We start from the raw sequence: 21,979 nt of genomic DNA, 5'->3' as shown, positions 1-21,979 counted from the left end.
AGAACATCACATCAGCTGGAGAAGTTCAAGCAACTGAAATTTATATGAGCAATCAACTGAGTTTACTAGTAAGGTGTCATTTAATTTGTTGTTAGTTGTAATGTTGTGAGAGATCATGACATGTTGCCAAATCCTATAGAATAAGCCTCAAAGCCATAGGTAGATTTATATATAAGCATTGTCCTTACCTTTCAAAACATGAATGAGTCCCACCAATAAGAATCATCATTTTGTTCACCCTCTACATCTTTAGTTCTGGTAGATATCTGCCAATGTAAGTAATTTATAATAAAAGATAACTGGTGTCTTTCCTTTTTTCTTAAACTACCCATTCCATTGTTAAAAAGGATCATTTTTTTTTCTTCTTTTCTTTTGCCAGCTGACCATGGCATTCGATCTCAAATCAGCGTAATCACCACAAAAGAAATTTTTTCTGAACTAGAAATCTTCTTCCACATCGCCATTTTTAACCTCCTAATTTTGTTGAAGGAGCAAATTATCCTTCATGGATAGTTAGCACTCACAACCAACTTGCACAACGAAAATGGTGGGTAACAATGCCTATTTATGGTACATTTTTGCGCAGCACAAAATATGGGAAATATGCAAGAATCTAATACCACCTATGTTCGCAATCTTCATGATACTCTCCAACTTTCAAAAAACTTCATCTACAAGTTTTACTAAAAAATATATCTACCACGTGTATAGAAGATGTACATTAAAGATATGCAAATAATAGGTCAATGTTTAGAAAAAGCAAACGGGGCATTACAAATTAAAAACTCTCTTACTCAACTCGAAATTTTTGCTACAAAATGAACTGCAAAAAGAATTCCCACAAATAGGGATATATATAAAAAGGGAAAAAAATGAAAAGAATTCCAAGAAAAATAAAAAAAACAACCGAGACACCAACTCCTAATGACCTTAAGGGACCTACAATTACTAGACCTAAGACCCTACCCTTTTTGACCTGCATATGTCTACCCTTTTTTTCCTCACTTCTCATTACAATCTTCCCCTAACTGCTAAAATAAGATCATCATCATCTATTGCTCCTATTCCCCCAGTCCAACCCTGTACAAAAACCAATGAACCAAAGAAATGAAATATCAAAAGAAATAACATAAGACATGACTCTAGAGGGCAGCAATGAAAGAGAAATTTCCAACAAAGGATCAATCCTCCTTCACATCACATGTACTCCAGGGTAAGGCTGCTGTTAGTGTTTGGAATGAGTTCAGGTGAGGCAGCTGAATTGATTGCAAAACCAGATTTGTCAAATCCCCTGCATCTCATTTCCAGGACCTTCTTATGAGAATTGGAGTGCACGGATGGGCAAAAAGTTGGACTTGCAGCAGGCCGGTATTCGGGGAAGAGCCGGCCGGACTTGTAACGAACACCACATGCATTGCATAGTGTTTTTGGCCCCATTGGCCCTGCCCTCCACTGTGGTGTCTTGGTTATCTCACAATGCATGCATTTCCTAACAGGTTGTGAGGCATTTTGATTGTTATCAGCTGGAGCTACTGGAAGTGGCACCTTCACTTTCTTTTTCTTCTTAGGCTCCCCAGAAGCTAGCTTCGGCATCTTGGGAACAAGTTGAGACTCAGCAAAATTCTCAGAATCTGAAGAGGCCTTGGATGATATGACATTAGGCTGCATATTCTCCCCAACAAAAGAGGAGGCAGGGGAAATAAGGTTCATGGCAGGCCTAGGATTGAAGGTTGCTGGACGTGGACGCTTGCTGCGTGCACGTCCACACGGCACAGGGATGTAAATCTCTGGACTGCGAGGTGGCAAAGTCTTGCCACCAGAGCAAGAACTGCTACTTTCGAGGACAGAAACTGGGCTTGATGTGTGAAATTGGGTGTTGACCGAGTCCTCCTTAGTGGTACATGATGGCTCTTCCACTTTGTTCATTGTTAGGCTCCCCCCACAAAAGGAATCCTCCACAAAGTTGGACAACCATTCCAATTGGACAATGTCTTCATACTGCAATAACAGCATCACCACATTCATCAGAATCATATTTTGCATTTACAGTTCAAGCAAAACATGTAAACTCAGTATAGCATAATTCCTATCTATCTTTGCATGCCACTAAATAAGGTATAAATAAATATGCCGAGCTCTCCAAATTGAATGAGGAATACGAATTTGTGTTCACTGTAAAAAGGGTATCATCAAACATGGATTGCTAGAGTGACCAATTTTTCAATGCTCATTATTTGTGTGGGTGGTGGCATCACATGCAAAATCACATGATATCCAATAATGATGTTCAAATAATGGGAGAGTGAGGGGATGTGCTGTGCCACATGTCACCGACAGAATTAAGTGTCATTTGAAATGACTAAAATGCCTTTTTTCTAGAAGAAGAAAAAAAATAAATAATTGTGAATTCAAATTTAAATTCAAATTTTTTCAACTTGTACAATCCTTTACGAAAAAAAACAATTCCCTTGACTACTGTCTAGATATTTTGGAATTTTTTATTTTTGCGATGTCATCAAAATTCAATTTTTTTTTTAAACTTCGCTATTTAAGAAGTGAAGACAATCACTCAACAATGCTCCCCACAAGAAGAACCAAAATTTCATGTTATCTATTTACGCACAGAGCCAGGCTGGCAATAAGGAAACTTTTAAAACAGCCAATCAGATCCGTACATGAACAGTGATGTCATAATGAATCAATCCAACGGCCACAAAGGACGCTAGTGAAACATTGGGCGCTGATATAATTACAGAGCAGTTCACCGAATTCATGTGAACGCGCCAAAAACTTTTAAACAAAAAAAAAATGCATAAAGCTCACCGGAACGGATAGCTCGGCCGAGAGGTCCGAAGCACTGTTGCCGGAAAACACCGAGTCGGAGGCGGGAAACGAGTCGGACTCGGAGGGCCAGATGCTCGCCAGCGAGTTGCTGTTTCCGGCGGAGACGGAAGGCAAGGTGGCAGCGCCGCCGTCGACGTCCTCGACGGGAAAATCGAGAAGGTCGTCGATGTGGTCAAAGAAGCTGCCGCAGTCTATCTCATCCATGAAGTTAGGTCCAACCATTTTCTTGACAATTGAAAATATCCTGAGAAAATTCAAACGCGGAAAGAAAATTAGAGTGTGAAACAGAAAATGAATATGGAAAAAAGAAAAATCACAGCGGCTTTTGTTGAATGTGGAGATTGTGGCGCATGTTAGGCATTTAAAGATTTTTCTTTGGAAATAATTAGAGAGAGAGAGAGAGGGACAAAAGTTAAGAAAAGGTAACTGACTCGTTTTTTTATTACTAAATTACTTATTACTTAGTTTATGAAATGAAAATCCGAAATTGAAGATTTTCGCATGTTAGTGAGAGCTGGTCCAAATATCACAATATGAATATGGCATTTTGATATTATCCAGAAAGACCTTCACTTTCTCTTTTTTTTTTTTTTTGTTTCCTTTGAAGTAATCAATTTGAAGATACGGAATCCCATTTTTCGCTTCCTCATTTTTCCAAAGAAAAAATTGAATGGAAATGGAAACATTTTAAAAATTGAGGCAAAGTTGAATAAGGCCAGCCAGCAAACCTTGTATGTAATTTGGCAATTCAAAACCTCCAATATTTTGGAAAGAAAACTGAAATAAGCAAGAGGGAAACACAAAAAAAGATTACAACATTAAAAGTGGATGGAATCAGTACAAATTTTGGTTTAAGAAAAATGGTATGCATGTATATATGTATGACCCCAATTGTTGATTGTCCTTGAAATTGAATTCCCTTGGATGAGAAAAAGCAAAAGATAGCACTAGCAGCGTTTGTGATGGTGGGTAAAGTTGAAAATTACAAGTTGTGGAGGAAATGAAAGAATGTTAGCTTGAGAAAGCAAACCTGAAGGGTAAAGGTGCAATCTTTGAAGGTAGAAAAGCTCCACTACACACACCAAATGGAGATGGAGGTTTGAGTTGAGAGTGGGTGAGTTTTTGAAAGGAGAGAGAGGAGGGTGAAGAAGGCTTAAATGGGAAGAGAGAAGGAGAAGAAAGTGATGGGCACTGGTAGGTGAGGCTCCTTCTTCATTGCTAGCTGTCTTTTACTACGTCGTGATGTTCAAGTCTTGTTTCTCTCTCCTCAGATAAACCGCGGGCCCCACATACCCTCTGTCTCCATCTTCTCACCTCCATTCACGGACTTCCACCCCACACTACTAACATATAATGTAACAAATCTACTACTACTCCCATTTCCCATACCACCCCCAACCAAATACTATTCAAAACAATTAAAAATAAATTGTAACACCAAACATGAGAAATATTGGCAACTTTTATTGGGTCTTTACCTTTCTTCTTTGATGGGAAGTGCAACAACTGATTTGAGAGAGAGAGAAGCTAAGAAGTAAGAAGACACAGGCTTTGCATAAATAAATAGAGCAAGGAGAAGCTGTGTGTACTTGGGTTTTGTCAGGCTTTAACCGCCGTTGTTTCAGACACTGTTTGTCTGTTTGTGTTTTACTACTATTAGTTTTCTGCTTTTCTTAAATAAAACAAAAAAAATTACTGCCTGGGGTACGATAAAAATGTTCAAAAGTCAGAGTTTACGAGCTTCCTCCTCGAAGCGCGTAGCATACTCGGACGGAAAGTGTTGTTACTATTACGATTTGTACAACTCTTTGTTTACGGCGTCAGAAACCGATGATTCTTTTGTATTCCACGCTGGATGTGGTAATTTCGGATAGGGTTATTTTATTTATATTTATATTTACGCGTAAATTAAATTAAATAAAAGTTACTGATTTACTATAATACATTACGCGTAGTATTACCCTTGCCTGCCACATTATGATTGACGAATTGAAAGTTATTTGTTTGCTATATTTTTTATTTTTGACCATTTTAATTCCAGATTGCATTTTTGCGGATTTTGCTTTTTCTTGTTTCGAAAATAAAGAAAGAGACAATCCCGATAAAATTAGTTTCAAGACAAGTTTGAATACAACAACAATAGGAGTTTCGGAAATCCTAACTTTGAATATAAAACGAAAATTCTTTGTTTTCAGCTCAAAACCAACAAGAGTTCTATAAATTCTTTTGAGCAAACCCCCTATTTTCTGTTCCACTTGCCCGGTTTTCTATTTTAACAAAGAAAAGTATTTTTTTTTATAACGAAAACTATTTTTTTCACTTTTTATTTACATCGACGATACTCTATTTATTAGCATTCTCAAACTTGCTTTACTTTACATGTAATGTAATATTAAAAGAGGCCTAACTTTAGTTAGTTGAACATATTATATAAATTATTATAATTTTTTATATTTGTTTTTAATTTACACAATTAAAAATAAATAAATTTCAAGAGAATTTTACTTGATTGCCATGTTTAATTTAACAGATATTCTTACAACTATAATCTATAAATTATAATTATAAGAATACCAACTCAAAAAAAAAAACTACCACATTCTCAAAGCTTTTTATTCCCTTTGTTTCTATTTATAAGTCTTAAATTTAAAATTATATTTTTTTATACGCAAAAATATTCAACATATAATATTTTTTTATAAATTATTTTTAGACTAAAAATATATTTTTTTTAAAGAAGAAAAAAAATGTATTATCAGACTATTAAAAGATAGAGAAATATTAATGACAAGAATAATTTTAAAAAAATTATAAATTTAAAATAAATTTATTATTACCAACTAAATTAATCAGATAATTGAATCTTATATATATAAGTGAAAGATAGAATAATGCATGTTGCCCTAATTTTAGAAAGGAGAACAAGCTTACTTGAATCTTAAAACTTGAGATCATTAATTAATTTGGATAATAAATAATGCATACATAACATGTTTAGTGTAAAATCATTATGAATGATAAACATTTTTATGTGAGCATTTAATATAAATGCAGTTAAATTTGAAATAATTTTGTTCCAAATTAATCATCAAGTTCAACTGTTTACAACGCCACATGATTATTAATTAATTATTTTTTCAAATATTAATTTCAGATAGTATACATGACATTAAAATGGATTTTATGAGGAGATTTTATTTACTTTATTGATCAATTCAAGTTAAAAGAGATTATTTCTAACTATAAATGCTGATGGGTTGTCTTATGTATCTCAGTCAATTATTAAATTAGATACTTTTTATTTATCAATTACTTTACATACGATTATTTTAGCGACAAAAAATTCTAAATTTCCCTATAATCTTATTTTACAAACTCTTTTACTTTTTAAATAGTACAAAATGGATGTGTTTTATATTTCTAAATCATTAAAATGCATCTATTTTTCATTTAATATATACTCGTTTTATATAATATTAAGAGGATTAATAAGAAGACATGGTATTATTCTTTTAAGATGTAATTTAATTTTCTTTTAAAAAGATTAAATTAAATTTTGAGAAAACAGTTTATATATTGATAATTTACCAGATATTCTATATATTGATAGTGTAAAATGTGTTTGTATAGTCAATCATTTACAAATTATTATATATAATAAATTTATTAAATTTTGGGTGATGATATTTGAAAGATCATCAACACGTTATATTTTTATCACATCATATCACTTATTATAATATATATATATATATATATATATATATATATATATATATATATATATATATTAACTATCTTTAGGTGTTAATTAGCATTTGAGCATCCACATATATGTTTTTTCTTAATTTTTATAATATATAGCTACCATAAAATTTATATCAACTGTAATTTTGAATCTGTTAAAAAAAACTATAATTTATACCTTTTTTACTCTCACAATGTAAATGTATGTAGAAATTAAACATTTTAATGTCTAAAGCTTATAATAAGACAAATAAAAACCTGGAATAATAATTTTTACTTACACCAATCGAATATTTAATGAAAAGATGTAAAAAAAAAATAGTAACTACTTAATGAACAATATTAGCCTATTAAAATTTACTAAATATTTTTACCAACGAAATCTCTTATTATCTTTCTTTTCATAAAAATGTATTTTCTCGTCGTCCCTTCTAGAAAATATTAAATGAAATTTTCATTTTTTTTCTTTTAGAATTAAAAGTGAATTATTAAATGAAATTAATAACAATAACTTGATAGATAATTTTACTTGTAGAAAATTTTGAATGATAAATTTTAAATAAAATTACAAGAATTTTAATAAATTATTTTTATTACTTTAAAAAGACATATTTTTTAAAATTATTTTAGCCATAGATAAATAAATTACCCTGGAGACAAGTTTTGCAAACGCATGATGATGTTAGATAAAACAAATGTAATAGAAAATGGCCTACTTTGATTAGGCAATTTTTCTGTCTAGGACTCTTACTATTAAGAAGTCGCATTTAGTCTTAATTAATTAAAAACGAGTCACCGTGTGCATTAATTTAAGAAAAAAAATTCTTCTAAAAAATAATTTTTTATTTACAAAATTTAAACAATCTCACATCTAAGGATATATATGATACTGTTTTTAGAATTTTTCACCTCAACAATAAAAAAAGTATTTGCCCAAATAATATATGTGAAACAAATATTTACATGAATAATATAAATTTTGTATAAGATAAAAAATTAATTTCTTCCTAATCAATTTCTCACTTATATAAATTTATTTTTTTTAAAAAAATACACTTTAAAAATTGGTTCCCCATAACCGATTTCTAAAGTATGTTTTTGCTTTTTTTAAGTTTAACCATTTTTTCCATTAAAAAAACATTTTTTAATATAAATGCAGCACCTATAAGAAAAAGTAAAAAAACCAACTTTGACGTGTTAATTTGATCAAACAATAAATTAAAATTATGGAATAACCCTTAACAATTTAAAATGAGAAATTAAAGAAAAGACCCCGCCCCATTAGAATTAAAAGTATCTTTTATGAGAGGTAAAAAAAAAACTTTATTTAGTTTTTTTTTATTCAGTTTACGAGAGGTAATCTGATTTGAGTAATATAATGTACTTATTTTTTCTGGTGAGTTTTTCCAATATACAAAGACTCGAACCCTAAAGAAAAGCCATTGTGGTTAATTAAAATAATATATATGTTTGTTGATACCTTCAATATCAATGGAGGAAAACTCGATTGTGAACAATGCCAAGCACATGGTTAATTAGTTAGTCTGTTTAAATAGAAACTAAATTGTCAATACGAGTTTTATTAATTTATTAAAATTATAATACATTATGTTAATAAATATTTATTGGTATGCAAATGAATATGTTACCTTAAATTAAATATGATTTAATTAAGTTTTTCACACTTCAAATATAAATTATTTTCATATTATTATATAACATTCATTTTTTTAACCAAGCACCTAAAAAAAAAATTGATTTCATTTTATTCCTCATCGTTGGTCGCATTCCGTTTAGTGATAACATAATAAACAAAGTACAAGTCATCACACACCTCACTTTCATATCATCATCTTTAATGATATACCAGGGGTTGAACGTTATGACATATCACTTTATTTGTCAGGTCATCACATGGGACTAGCAACACTTAATATGTTGAAACATAAAATTTTTATAGATAGTTATTTGAAAAAAATGATATTTTAGGTAGTAATCTAAAAATAGTTATTTTTCATATATGAATAACTTAATTAAGTCAATTTGAAAAACAATTTTTTAGTTAACAAATGATAAAGATAACCTTTATCAAAATAAATAATTTAATTTCAAATAAAATGATAAATAATAAATTTTATTATTTTATTAAAAATAAAAAAATTGATAATCGTAAATTTAAGTTATGTTTAAAAGTAAATCTTATAAGTCAATAAGAAAAAATCGCTTCACAAATATTTTTATTTGATTAAATATTTATAAACTTGTCAAAAAACTAAAAATTAATTAAAATAACTTGATTTACTTTTACATAGACTTAAGAAATTTTATTATATTTATGTTTTTAAGATAATTTCTCATTCAAAATAAGAAATGCATTAAATTAATAAGATATTTTTCTTGGTAGGGATAAAAAAACACTATTTAAAATTTGCAATAATTCACCTATCAATTTATCATGTGTTAATCAACTGAACTAGATTAATAAGATAATGTCAAAGATGAAATTAAATAGTTAAGATGCATACATTTAATATCTAGACAAACCTAAAACAGAACTAACAATATTAAATGGTGAAATATATGTTTTGGATTCAGAGTAGAGTGAAGGAAGAGTGACGCAGAGAATAGTGAAGGAAGAGTGACGGGAGACATAACATGTTACATGTGTATATTGATTATAGGTTGCAAAACATCAATTATATATGATTTAAATAAGTTTTTTCATACGTGCAAAACATATCATTTTTATATTACTACCTAAACATTTATTTATTTTTCAAATATCTACCTCAAAAATTTTCATATTTCAACTTACTATCTGTCGTTAATTCTTTTTCATTAAACGATGTAATGTCTCATCGTCACACCCTATCACCCTATCAATGACATGTCATTGAAGGTGAAGACATGACAATGACATGTCAGTGATTGAACGTAATGATGCGACACTTTGTCTGTTATATCGTCACTGAACAAAAAGTGACTAACGATAGGTAATAAAATAAAATGATTTTTTTTAGATGATTAAAAAAATAAATATTAAATAATAAATTTAAAAATGACTTATATTTTAGGTATAAAATACTTAATTAAGCTTAGTAAACATTAGTGTAAAGAATTTTCCAATTAATATAAATTCAGATTTTCTATTTTAGCAGGTTACTTTTCTTTTACGATTAATAACTTTTTTTGTGCTTCTTAGTTTGAACATAATGTTTGATTTTCTAATATGATCACTCCCATCCACAATTTGAAACTAAGAGACCAGAAGAAGAAGAAAAAGTTGTAATCGATACTGAATATATCAAGCATAAGTATATTATTTGGTCACATGCCCTAGAGGTTGAAATCGCACACAAAAAAGAGTTGGAACCGAATTAACCCTCTCGATAAGAAAAATAATTTCTTGTCCAATCAAAACGTGTGCTTATTTGGCATGACCAAACGCACAGTGTATAATCTCAGGATCAATTTTTATTTTCACAACGAAGTCTCATTCCAATTATATATATATATATATATATATATATATATATATATATATATATATATATATATATGTATTAGTGAAGTCAACGAATGCTTATATAACTACATTGGACATTGCTGTCAAAAGAAAAACGTAACACCTATTTTTTGTTTGACTACCGTATTTGCGTACGATGAATTATTTTCTATAGTGAAGCTTACTATAGGGACTGCGGTTTAAAACTTTACTTTGCCAATTTACATTGACCATCTAAATCATATTGGTCCATGAACCCTTTTAGTTAAGTAAGTTTTAGTTTATGATAATTTATTAAGGGGAGGGGATCCTCTAGAGTTAACAATTACCACGTGGCAACTTACACATTATTTTATTTTATTTATTAAAAATGAAAAGGAAATGAAAATTTAAAAATAAAAGAAAAAAGGTTGACAAAAGTGACTGCACAACTGAAGTGTGTTCGGCTTTGGGTCAAATGGAAATGATGGCTTCACTTCCTCCTACAATCTATCTATCTTCTTCTTCTATCTCTAATATGTTTTCTTAACTACCTTGAGTTACACTCTTTGAATCAATTCCTTCAAAAATACTCACCCTATCTTTCTCTCTCTAAAAAAATCTGTTAAAAGGGGACAAAGGGAGACAGTGTGTGTGGTAGTGCAGTGGTGCTACTTCCATTCATTCTTTACTTCTTTAACTAACTTGGGTTGCACTCTTTGAATCTCTTTCTTCTAAAAGACTTATTCGTCTTCTTCAAACGAAAGGAAAATTATTATTATTATTGGTTCAAAACCCAGTTAGCATTTCAATGACTCTAGTGTTAGGCTTAATAGCAATCAATCATCCCAAAAATCGCTGCCTTCAAAGTTTGTTGAAAAAACATCTGAGTTACTTTATTTTATTTTATTTTATTTGGTATGAATGCTACAATTCAAGGTACCAATCACTGCACCATAGATACAATTCAATTCCGAAATTGCCCAAGTGCCTAACACGCTATTTATGGAAAGAAATCTACCTTTCCTTAACGTATTTTGCATTTGACAATTTTGACGTAATATATATATATATATAAGCTTAAATAATATTTCAATGCTTGTCATTTTCATTTATTTGAGTTCTGGACCGTTTTTTTTTTGTTTGGACTTTGTTCCTTATATTTTTATTTTTTTGAATTCGGTTTCTCAGAAATCAATATCTCAATGAATAAAAACTTTAGGGAATAATTATTTATAAAAAAATATTAATGTTTTAATATGTTAATATTACAATAACAACATTTTAAAGAGTAATAATGTAAAAATTATTATTCAATTATATATAAAATCAAATTGATAAAAAAAAAGTGTAGGAATAATTAAAATTTATTTAAACATTAAAGACTATAAATATAGAACAGTAAGATTGTTGGTTTTTGAATTAACACTTTACTTTATGACGGGTTTTTTTTTTTATGATAAATAATGGTTGACATCTTCTTTAGATTGGGAGGTTAGTATTAATTCTATCAAATGGAAAGCAAAAAACAAAATTTGAGTTGAAGGCAGAGAGAGAGAAAGAAGTTTTATTTTGTTTCCTTTAGTATATTTCAACACGCTTGTACGCTTGAATACAACTGTTTTATACTTTTTGACTTCACAAGGCAAAAACAGTTTATAATTTAGCAATTAGCATAAGCAACTTTCTTATTTATTTTTAAAGCTATCTTTTTCGTTCTTTTATACCACGCAACTTCCATTTATTTAATAATTGAACTAACAGGTAACCAATGAAAAAAGTAAATACACGAGTTAACTATATTTTTAATTTCTTTAATTTAAATTATGTGTAATATTTCCCTCTTATGTTTTTTTAGTCAATTAAGCTTTTAATTTTATTTTACCTAAAATGTTTGAATTATTATTTTAATCTTGACATTTAGAGGTTTTTAATATTTTTTAGATATAAAATATTTTTAAAATAAAAAATATAGGAATTGAGTAGAAATTTAATCAAATTTAAAGTATTTGGTAAAATGTGAGATTAAGATTTAAACATTTTTTTATTTTGGATAAAAATGTTTTTGATTATTGATTTTTTAGTAAAATAAAATTTAAAACAATCTAATTTGTGAATATTGAGTGAAAAGTATATATTTAAAAGTTTGAGGTAGAAAATAAATTGAATGACATAAATAAATTTACATAATTCTAAAAATACAAAGGAAACTTAACTAACTAAAAAAGTAAATGACAAAACCATGCGTAAACTAAAGAAAGAAATATTCAATTAAACATAAAATAAATACACAAATATATCGTCAACTATAGGAAGAGTCCGAAAGTGAAGTTGCACCGACGCTTTTCTCACTCAGTTGCAATAAGTCACTAATTCAAATCACTTGCATAACTAAATGCGAATGTAACGGATTTAAATGAACAACGTGATTGAACGTCCTCAAAATCAAGGTTGAATGGGTTTATACTTTATACATATATTGATTTTTTTTAGAGAGCCGCACCTATATTTTTTTATGAAAAACAATTACTATATTCAAGTTGAGCAAGGTGATTATCAACAATAAAATTCTACTTTTTAATATATAACACAATTGATATCACTTTAGAATAATCTCGTAGAATTTAAATTGATGGTATTATACATATAGATTGAAATAAGATATTTGGCTTATAAATTTTTCTGAAATAAGATATTTTTTTTTTAGGGAAAGATAGTAATCAAGTTGCTTCCTTGATAAAAATGAAAAAAAAAAAAGCTTCCTTAAATTAATTCTGTGGGTCGGTACAAGTAGCGAAACACTCTTGTACTTTTTTTTCCAATTGAGAATGGCACATGGGTGTGTATTCTTATTTTGTGAGCATGCATGATGTATAAACAAAGATTCAATGACAAATTAATATTCCTAAAAAGAAAATATAAGTATTCATATGACCACGTTTTATTGTACATAATAATTATAAAAAATAAACACTGATTCAGTAAAAAATATTAATAATTAACAATTCATATATTTGATATATCCTTATTTCATATTATTATTTCTGATTGTTCCATTAAACACATACCCATCTTATGTAAGTTAAAAGGGTTATTGACATGTTATGGGGTTGGTCCAGAAGCAAAATATAATTTTTGTGTTCTTATTTTTTTAAATCAATGATTTTAGTTTTTTTTATCTTTTAATTGAGATATTTTATCTTCTATTTTTAACAAATCATAATTTTAGTTATTTTATTTTTTAATTAAAATATTTGGTTCCACATTGTAAAAAAAAAAATTATGATTTTAGTCTCATTTTTCAGTTTTAAACTTAATTTTTTGTAAATTGAGTTTGTTAGGAATTAAATAACTTTAGAAAAACATTTGTGTTGTTCATAATAAACAAATAAATTGTCAGTCAAACATTTACAAAGTATAGATCAATTTAAAATTAATCATAAAGACTAAAATGACTGATTTTTGAAAGTAAAAAATAAAATATCTTCATTAAAAAATAAATGACTAAAATCATAAATTTTTTAAGAGTGAAAGATAAAATATCTTAATTAAAAAATGAGAAAACTAAAAACACAAATATAAAAAATAGAGGAATAAAAATTACATTTTAAGGAATCCTGTATTAAAATTTGTTATCATCCTAAAAAAGTTTATTGACATCAATCATCAACCTGGATTCTTCAAGGTTACATGTACACGATCACAATCTTATTTCTCTAATTAAATTATAAAATATGTTATATCATTTCTCATTATCTTAAAAATTAACAATATTATTTTCAAAAAATTATCAATGATGTAAATAAGATGAAATTGTCCAATCAAATTTCACATCACGCGTTGATTATATCATTATTATATCATCAATTAATATTATTGTTTGATAGAACTAAAACAGAAAAAAATATAAGAATATCATGTATTATTTGTGATAACAAAAAACATAAGATGCCAAGAAGAATGTTGCTTGATGTTAACCATCCAGAAAAAAATGGAGACTTTTTGTATGATTACATAACATAAAAGTATCAAGCAACCTTTAAGGTGCACATGTAATTTCGTCTAATTATATAAAAAGTCGATAAATTTTGTATTCATAATAATTGTTGTTTGATTGTATTATAAAATTTCTTTAATACACATTATAAAATATCTATCTTAAAAATCAAGTAAAAAATAAATTAATGAATTATGATTTTTTTACAAAAAAAGTACATCCATACTAAAGTCTAGGATGCCATTGTTCTAGAAAAAGAAAAGATTAAACTCTAAGTAAAAAAAAAAAAAAGGAGAAATGTGCGGGAGCTGAAGGACAAAGCTAGCGAATGAACAAGCAACAAAAGAAGCGTAACCTATGTACCATTCTTTGTTTTACCTTAATTAACCTTGGCATGTTAGCGTGGGTCCCGCGTTGCATGTTAGATGGTTCGGTCCACACGTTTCTCAACGTGGCGAATATGGACTACCCCAGTTAACGTGGACCCCACCCACTGAATTCCAGCTAGTTCAGCAACAGCACGCGACGTGGGGACTTCCCTCACGTGACCTTGCCATCCCCATTTTTTGCCATTGCTTCTCACTCGTCACCTCGCGCCACTGTTGCAAATCGGGTGCTGCCACGTGTGCTTGCTGACTTTTTCTCGTCAATGCAAAGTACCATGTAGCTATCTATCTCTTGTTATTTGTCATTCATTTTCTTTCTTCCACTTTTTATGATTTATTAAGATATTTTCTGTTGTTACAGTTTTCAAATGGTGTGTTTGGGTGCCTCATGTGCTGGTGGGGTCCATGTGTGCTAGAGCCGTACCTAAACAAGGTCTGGGACAAAATGTGATCTCTCAGGGACTTTTCTTTTGGTCATGCCTGCCCCACAAATCAGACCTTAATTTTGGATTAGGACAACCATTATTAATTAAATAATTTAATTTAATGCTAGCAAGCACGTAGCGTATTAGATGAAAACATTGAATTATTATTTAACATTTGAGTTTCTAAGAAAAGAACTGAAATATAATCCTCATATAATACAATTTTTTTTTCATCTTTCATCATACTTTAAAAATCAAATTAAGTTCTTGAGAATACTTGAAGTTTATTGAAAAATCAAAGGTCTTAATTCCTATTACTATATTAAAAAAAGAACATTGAACTATTAACAAGAAATAATAGCGAGGATTACATTAGTTTTGATTTAAAAAATCTTGATCAATGCTTTTTTTTTCGTCCATGAAATTTTGTTACATTTTTAATAAGCAGCCTCGATAGTTGAAGTGATAAGGAATGAATAAATTACGTGCGAGTTTATTCTGAAACATATTGATTTTGAGATGACAGAAAAAATTGCTTCATTTGGTCAGAAATTAATACTGGTATAGTTAAATAAGGATTTTGGAAGCTGCTTGGTTGCAAGAAAAAAGCACAAGATGATAAGAATGTCTGATCCATTAAGGGTTGGGCAGCTCATGAGCAGAATGCAGTGAGCTGTAAACTTAAATAAACACGACAATGGTGAAGCAACGAGGTGAAAGAGCATGCATGATTCGGAGTGTATGTTGACTATTGATAATTAATTATTAATTTAATGTTAAATGATTGAACTTGGGTCACGTTTTCTGCAGTATATGTACAAAGTATTTCAGAATCAGTGGTTTGGATCCCAAAACACATTCTTAGTTAGTTCCCTCTTAATTTATTCTTAGCCCTTTTATCTGAATAAATTTTCTAACCAAGTGGACAATGATTAGTTGTCACCTCGTGTTCCCTATCCAAAGTTATATCTTTACTGTATATAGGTTTTCTTAACCTTAATGTAGTAGTATATATTTTTATACCACATAATTATTCAACATTAACCCAACAAATTATTAATTATAGTGAAATTAAAGTAGATTGTTTATTCACATAAACTTTAGGTACATTATTTCAAAGAAAAAAAAAATAATGGAAGATAGCGAGGAAAAATAAAAATTACTTGATTTGGTTAAAGAAATTAGAAGGGGAGGGAAGGTTTAAATTGTTTAGTTTATAATTAAGAAGTAACACAACAACACTCATACAAATTGTGACTTAAAAAATTAATTGGGAAAGTATTTATTAATGGATCATATCTAAGTTACACAAGTGGGATACACACTACATTTAATCTAAGAAAAAACTAACAAAACTAACCATTATTCATATTTACTGATAATAAAAGCAAAATTAAATGCAATTCAAACTCTTTATAAGATAACATATATAGGTAAAATATTTTATATATGCTTTATTGAGTCTTTTTCTAACCAATATGAGATTAATTATTATCATCGTTGATCAACAGGACTTATCACTTAGTCAATCTTATCATTTAGAAGACTTTTAATATAGGAATCTCTTATTTGTATTTCTCCCTTAAAACTAGCTGATCAAATTTTACATATTGAGAATAGGAGAAGTAAAAGATTAGGAGATTTGATCAATGAGCCATAAGTTATGGGTGATAAAAAAGGTAAGGACTCATGCTCAACTCACTTTCTTAGATGGATTAGGATATAATTATCTACTCATGCTTGATTTAGTAGGGCGTGTTACTTAAATGTTTTTAATTACCAAATAAATCTAAAAGAAAACTAAAACTAATAAAAAGTTCATGTGCGCCCCCCCCCCCCCCCCCCCGCTCAACTCACCAAATCATTTTATTTTTTTAAAAGAAATGCACCAAATCAACTTATTGGGCACATAATTCCAAAAAATACATTTGTGAATAGTATAGAAAATCTTAAACTGGAGTAAAGTTAAAAGGCTAGTATAGAAAGATAGAGTAATATTACCTCTGGAAAGCATAGGTCCTCAAACCAATAAATTTGTTTCATCTTAAACTCTAATAAATAATAACGCCATTGTATTAGGTAAACATTTGTTATATATCATTATTGTGATAAAACCACTGATGACTTGTGTGATGTGTTTTTCTTACATATTGTCACTGTTTTTTTATTAATATATAGCCACTGTTGTTATTGTGATTATCATGATTGTTGTATTAATATTATTAAAAAACATTGGAGTAAGTTTCATCTATTTTATGATAGTTTTATTAGTCAGTAATAACAACTAATTTATTGAATGCATATTTTAAAATTAATTATTTGAGAAGTACGAGTGTAGGATTGAAATTGATTTACCTATTAATAAAGTACCTTATACAATGTTTACACTGTTGGAGTGTGTTATGAAGAAGCGTGACTCAATTACTAATTATTGAGCCGTTACGTTAGTAGTTGGCCAGCCATTTAGCAAATATTGGTTGTAAGTCACGTGCGTGCATGATCTGGTACTTGCCATCCATAGAATAGGAGATGCCACACTGGTGGTCCCCACATAATCATAAAGTGGTTTACTTCAAACCGTACCCCGCAAGGCACGTGCCACGTCACCGGAAATTAAATTTGGAGGGCAAAAACTATCCAATGATATTGAAAGCACGTCGAAAGGAACAAACTAACAGAGTGCACCGCTTCAAATATTATTGCTAGACAATAAAATTATAAAATGGAATCAGAAATAAAAATGACCGGGAATAAATCTGGCGCGTCGGTGCCGACAGGTTAACCGGGAAAAAGAGGTTCATTACCGGTTAAGGAAGGGAAACGGACCTGAATCCCATGCATTTCCCGTCGGTGCGTACTATTTTGACTTTCCTCTACATCCTTCTTTTTCCAAACGGTTTTTCCTTATATATGTGACTCCACATTTTTAATCCATAATTATTAATAATTAATAAAAATCATTATTTCATTTTATATACATATTTGATATTTGATATTTTTAATTTATCCTTCGATTATTTTAAAAAATCACAAATAATTTCTGTTTACTAACTTTTTATAATGACAATTATTATAATTAAAACTCAAAAACAGACCGTCAAGACACTGACGAAGGGCCTGTTTTTAATAGTAATAATTATAATATGTTAACGAGAACGTTCAGTGCACATGTTGACATCGTTATGGGGAGATAAAGTTACGTGAATCTTATTCTTATGTGCTAACTTGAATAAAAAACTTATTTGTATATATTATACCACAAGAAAGTCATTGGTGTGTTTAACATTTTCTTTAAGATGCACGTAAACTTGGATTTTTTTTTTATAAACTTTTAGTATAGAATCCTTTAAACTCAAAAGAAATTTACCTAACGTGTATAGTTATTTTTCTCTAATTTAATTTCTTAAGAAAATAAAAATATCAAATAAATAAGATAGGTATAGAAAATATCACAGAAATACCAAACATTTACTCCAGTCTTTGCTAAAATAATTCATACCATGTGACTGATTAGAAGAAGTGGAGAACAGAGACATTTATCATAAGATCACCAATAATATTTAAAAATCAAACAATGTCTATATTCTTCCTTCTATAGCCCAAAGCAGAAGACCGTATTGCAACGGCCAGATTTCGTCACTGTATTGTTTAACGAATTACTAGTTTTTTTTTTTCTGTTCTTTTCCTGAGACGAGTATACAAGGTCCCTCTTATTGGCATTTTTATCTTTTATTATTGTTATAAAAGCTTTGCAGACACAAATTTTCTTTGTTCTTAAGACACATGAGGTGTGCTGGACCGCAAAAGAAAAAAAAAAAAAAAGAAACACGTGATGATGTCACGTGGGTATACATTTTATATTTGTGAAAAAAGTTACTACACATTAATTAGAAAATACATAAGCATTTCAATCACCGAATTAAACGCCGAGAACAGGGAAATGAAAGTGACGGTTACATGTGAGCTGAGGACTAAGAAGGTCTTTTCCACAATTCTTTTAGTTTTAAACCAAAGTTTCAATTATTGAATTAAGTGTGTCCTTCAATAGACAAGGAAGATTTATGAGCTAAAGCAAGATATGACATCTTTGAATGCGAACATGTGCCACGTGGGTGCTACAATTAGATGATACAACGTGGGGACAACGTTGCTAATTTTAAATTTGTATGTGGGGGGAAATTATGTTGTTGCCCATGCATATAAATTATACTAATCATTTTGTAGGTATATTAAAGAAGGGTTTTTTGGAGAAGGAAAATTAATGGCTTCAGTGGTGCTTCCCATTCAAAGGAGCACATCAACACAACGTGGAATTTTTTTAAAACAGTGTCATGGAGTGTGGCTACCCACTCCTTATCAAAGGCATTGGGGGACACAACTCCAAGGGTCTCAAAACAGTGTATTTATCAATCACAATCCCATTATAAAATAAGTTATGTATAAAACAGGGAGAGAAGGATAAAGGTATACACAAGTTTTGGTTGGACCCTTTTAATGGTTAAGTATTAACTATTTTTTTAAAGGTTGAGTTGAAAAGTAAAAAATGATAGTATTGTGCTAATTTCATTTTGAGTTGTGACTTGTTTTCATTTTTAATTTTTGCTTTACTTATTTTTATCCGTCACTAGTTTTTGGTGAGAGGGTTGCATAGTAACTTTTGTGGGCCAACCCAAGTTCTACTACGAGAGGCAACTTTGTCCCAAAGCCCAAACAATGTTTGGAGTTGATGTAGAAAATTAATTAAGAAGCAGCTAGGCCCACCCCCATAACCACAAAAATGCCAAAAAGGCACCAAAGAAGCAAAGCAATAAAAAAATGATGCATAAATCAACATCAATGGAACTGTTTCACTAGTATGACCGACAATTTTTTTAAAAAAAAATGATTTTGCAAGTTGTTTGGAGAGCCATGCATTTCTGGTTTCAACTATATTGATATACCCAGACAATGTTTGATGTCTCCATAATTAATAGAAAAAAATGCACAGTAATATATTTAGAAAATTTGAGCCACATAATTGCTTGGATTAAATTCAAGCTTCATTTGGATTCTGACATTCTATTTTTCCGCTGAAAGGAGTCTCACAAAAGCCATTAACATGAAATGATATTCATAACCCTCCTGCATATTTGGTGGAAGAAAAACAAGGTGAAAACAATGTTTTACACTAGTAGCACTATTCCTTATCGCAAAATTTCACATGCAGTTTTTTTCAGTTTGGTAATGGCAATGTTACGAAGATACTACACAATACACATTATTTACCCTGTACATTGTTGTTTCCTTTTCCTATGTCATTTCCCACTTATTTGAATGATTATAATTCTTCAAAAATGTGGCAACCAATTTGCCATTTAAAAGAATTTTCTGTTGTTAAGTTATTATTATTCGATTAAAGAGACATGAAAAAAAAAGGATCAACAGATTTCAATGCCCACTTAGAAATGAAAGCAGGGAAGGTGAATGTGCAAAATGAATACTATCGTGCACTATCAGATACTACTAATAGTGTAATACTACTTGGCAAACTTTGATATCTATTTGCCAGTCATCATCCATGCTCGTGTTAGTAATAATTGCACAGAAAAAGTAGAGTGGTGGTGAGGTCACCATACCATGTTATTTGTCTTGATTCTTCAGAGTAGTGGTGATTAAAAGCCAGGCCTAGTAATATAGGTTTGCCCAAACCCAAAACTCATCTCAATTTTATTTTCTTATGTACAAAAGTTAGATTTTTGTGCAATGCATTTAATTTAACAGTCACTTTGTGAGCTATATATATGAAATGATTTTTTCTTTCGTATCCATGATAAAAAATAATTTCAGTTATTATTAAATTTTAGCACATCACATAAATAATTAAACTATCATTTTTTATTTTATTTTTTAATATACTTTTTGGTCAATTGTTGTTTTTAATTTTTTATGAACTTAATTACATTTTTTTAAATGACTACTTTAAAACAACCAGGCCAGGTCAAGAGCTAATACCCAAGTCCAGCCCATGTTTTGAAAATCAGCTTAAAATTTTTGCGTAACTAATTAAACTTGGGGCCTAACTTTGAAATCCATGCAGTTAAATGTCACAACATAAGCTCGGTCAATTCTCTCCGGATGCTATTTACATCGTCTTTTTTATTCTTTGCACTGCTTGCCTATTTCTTTATGTATAAAAATACTCTTTTATAGAAACTAGTTTTCACAAGATCTGTGAAAAGCAAAAAAGAAACAAAAAAGTGGCTTGAGATAAGTTTGAGGAGAAGGAAAAAGAGAGGAAAGGGAAGGGTGAATGAGGGAAGTCGTGGGAGGAGGACAGGTGAAGGTGAGAGAAAGTAAGGGGAGGGCTCCTGGGTGAAGGTGGAGTAGTTTGGTTATTTTCAAAAAGTCCAAAAAATTGGATGTGAAGAGTAAAAGGAGGACTGTAATTAGAAATGTCTATATTGGGAATGGGAGAAAACCCAAATCTAAAATGGATGTTATTATTGGCACCTCCCATATTTCTCTACGGACACCCAACTTAACAAAAACAAAACCTAAAAATTAATAATCTACCCAAACCCCATCCCTCCACCCATCCTTCTAATTTTCAATTCCCCCCTTTTAACATACACAACCTTCACTAGAGATGCTAGACACCTGTCCACTCGACGTGTAACCGAAAGCAACCCCTTCAACACATTAGTTTTACATTATTATTTTTTTCTCATTTCTTATTTTGTGTTTCATACAAACATGAAAACACATTTCTGTTGTGATTGATGTATAACAAAAATACGTTTACATTGTTTTTAATTGTACATAAGATTTTGTATTGACAAGAGCATTAACCAACTCCAATGACCCGTCCACAACCTCCTTGCATCAACCAGTTCATGACAAGTTTATGTCAACCAAAGCCATCAACTAGTTTTAATGACTAGACCATCACCGGTTTGACTCAACCATGACAAAAATTATAAACAGGTGAGTCTGTGATTGTCATTAGTTTGTTTCACTCTATGTATTTTGTACTTAGATTCATTATGCCATTCATAAAAATGCATAATTGATTTTCAAAATTTATCACAGAAAACGTAAACTAATTTTCATGCTCTTT

General features: G+C 29.7%; 1 protein-coding gene across 3 annotated transcripts; it reads right to left on the bottom strand.

Annotated features, from left to right (window-relative positions):
• Positions 1–771: 771 nt before the first annotated feature.
• On the bottom strand, positions 772–4,362 carry LOC100815693 (GATA transcription factor 8). Of its 3 annotated transcripts, none has more exons than XM_006589363.4 (3): positions 4,323–4,362; positions 2,824–3,088; positions 772–1,998 (listed from the first exon to the last, which is right to left on the bottom strand). In XM_006589363.4, exons 2-3 carry the CDS (start codon positions 3,064–3,066, stop codon positions 1,198–1,200), a joined length of 1,044 nt encoding a protein of 347 aa, XP_006589426.1. In that variant the 5' UTR covers positions 3,067–3,088; positions 4,323–4,362; the 3' UTR covers positions 772–1,197. The 3 variants fall into 3 exon arrangements, with proteins under 3 accessions (XP_006589426.1, XP_006589425.1, XP_040861798.1); XM_006589362.4 differs by lacking the exon at positions 4,323–4,362 and adding an exon at positions 3,875–4,233; XM_041005864.1 differs by lacking the exon at positions 4,323–4,362 and adding an exon at positions 3,573–3,865.
• Between the last annotated feature and the right edge of the window lie 17,617 nt (positions 4,363–21,979).

This window comes from Glycine max, chromosome 10, assembly GCF_000004515.6.
Source record: "Glycine max cultivar Williams 82 chromosome 10, Glycine_max_v4.0, whole genome shotgun sequence".
In the NCBI taxonomy this organism is placed as follows: Eukaryota; Viridiplantae; Streptophyta; class Magnoliopsida; order Fabales; family Fabaceae; genus Glycine; species Glycine max.
The sequence above is the reverse complement of the archived record's forward strand: the minus strand, read 5'-3'. Positions and strand labels throughout refer to the sequence as shown.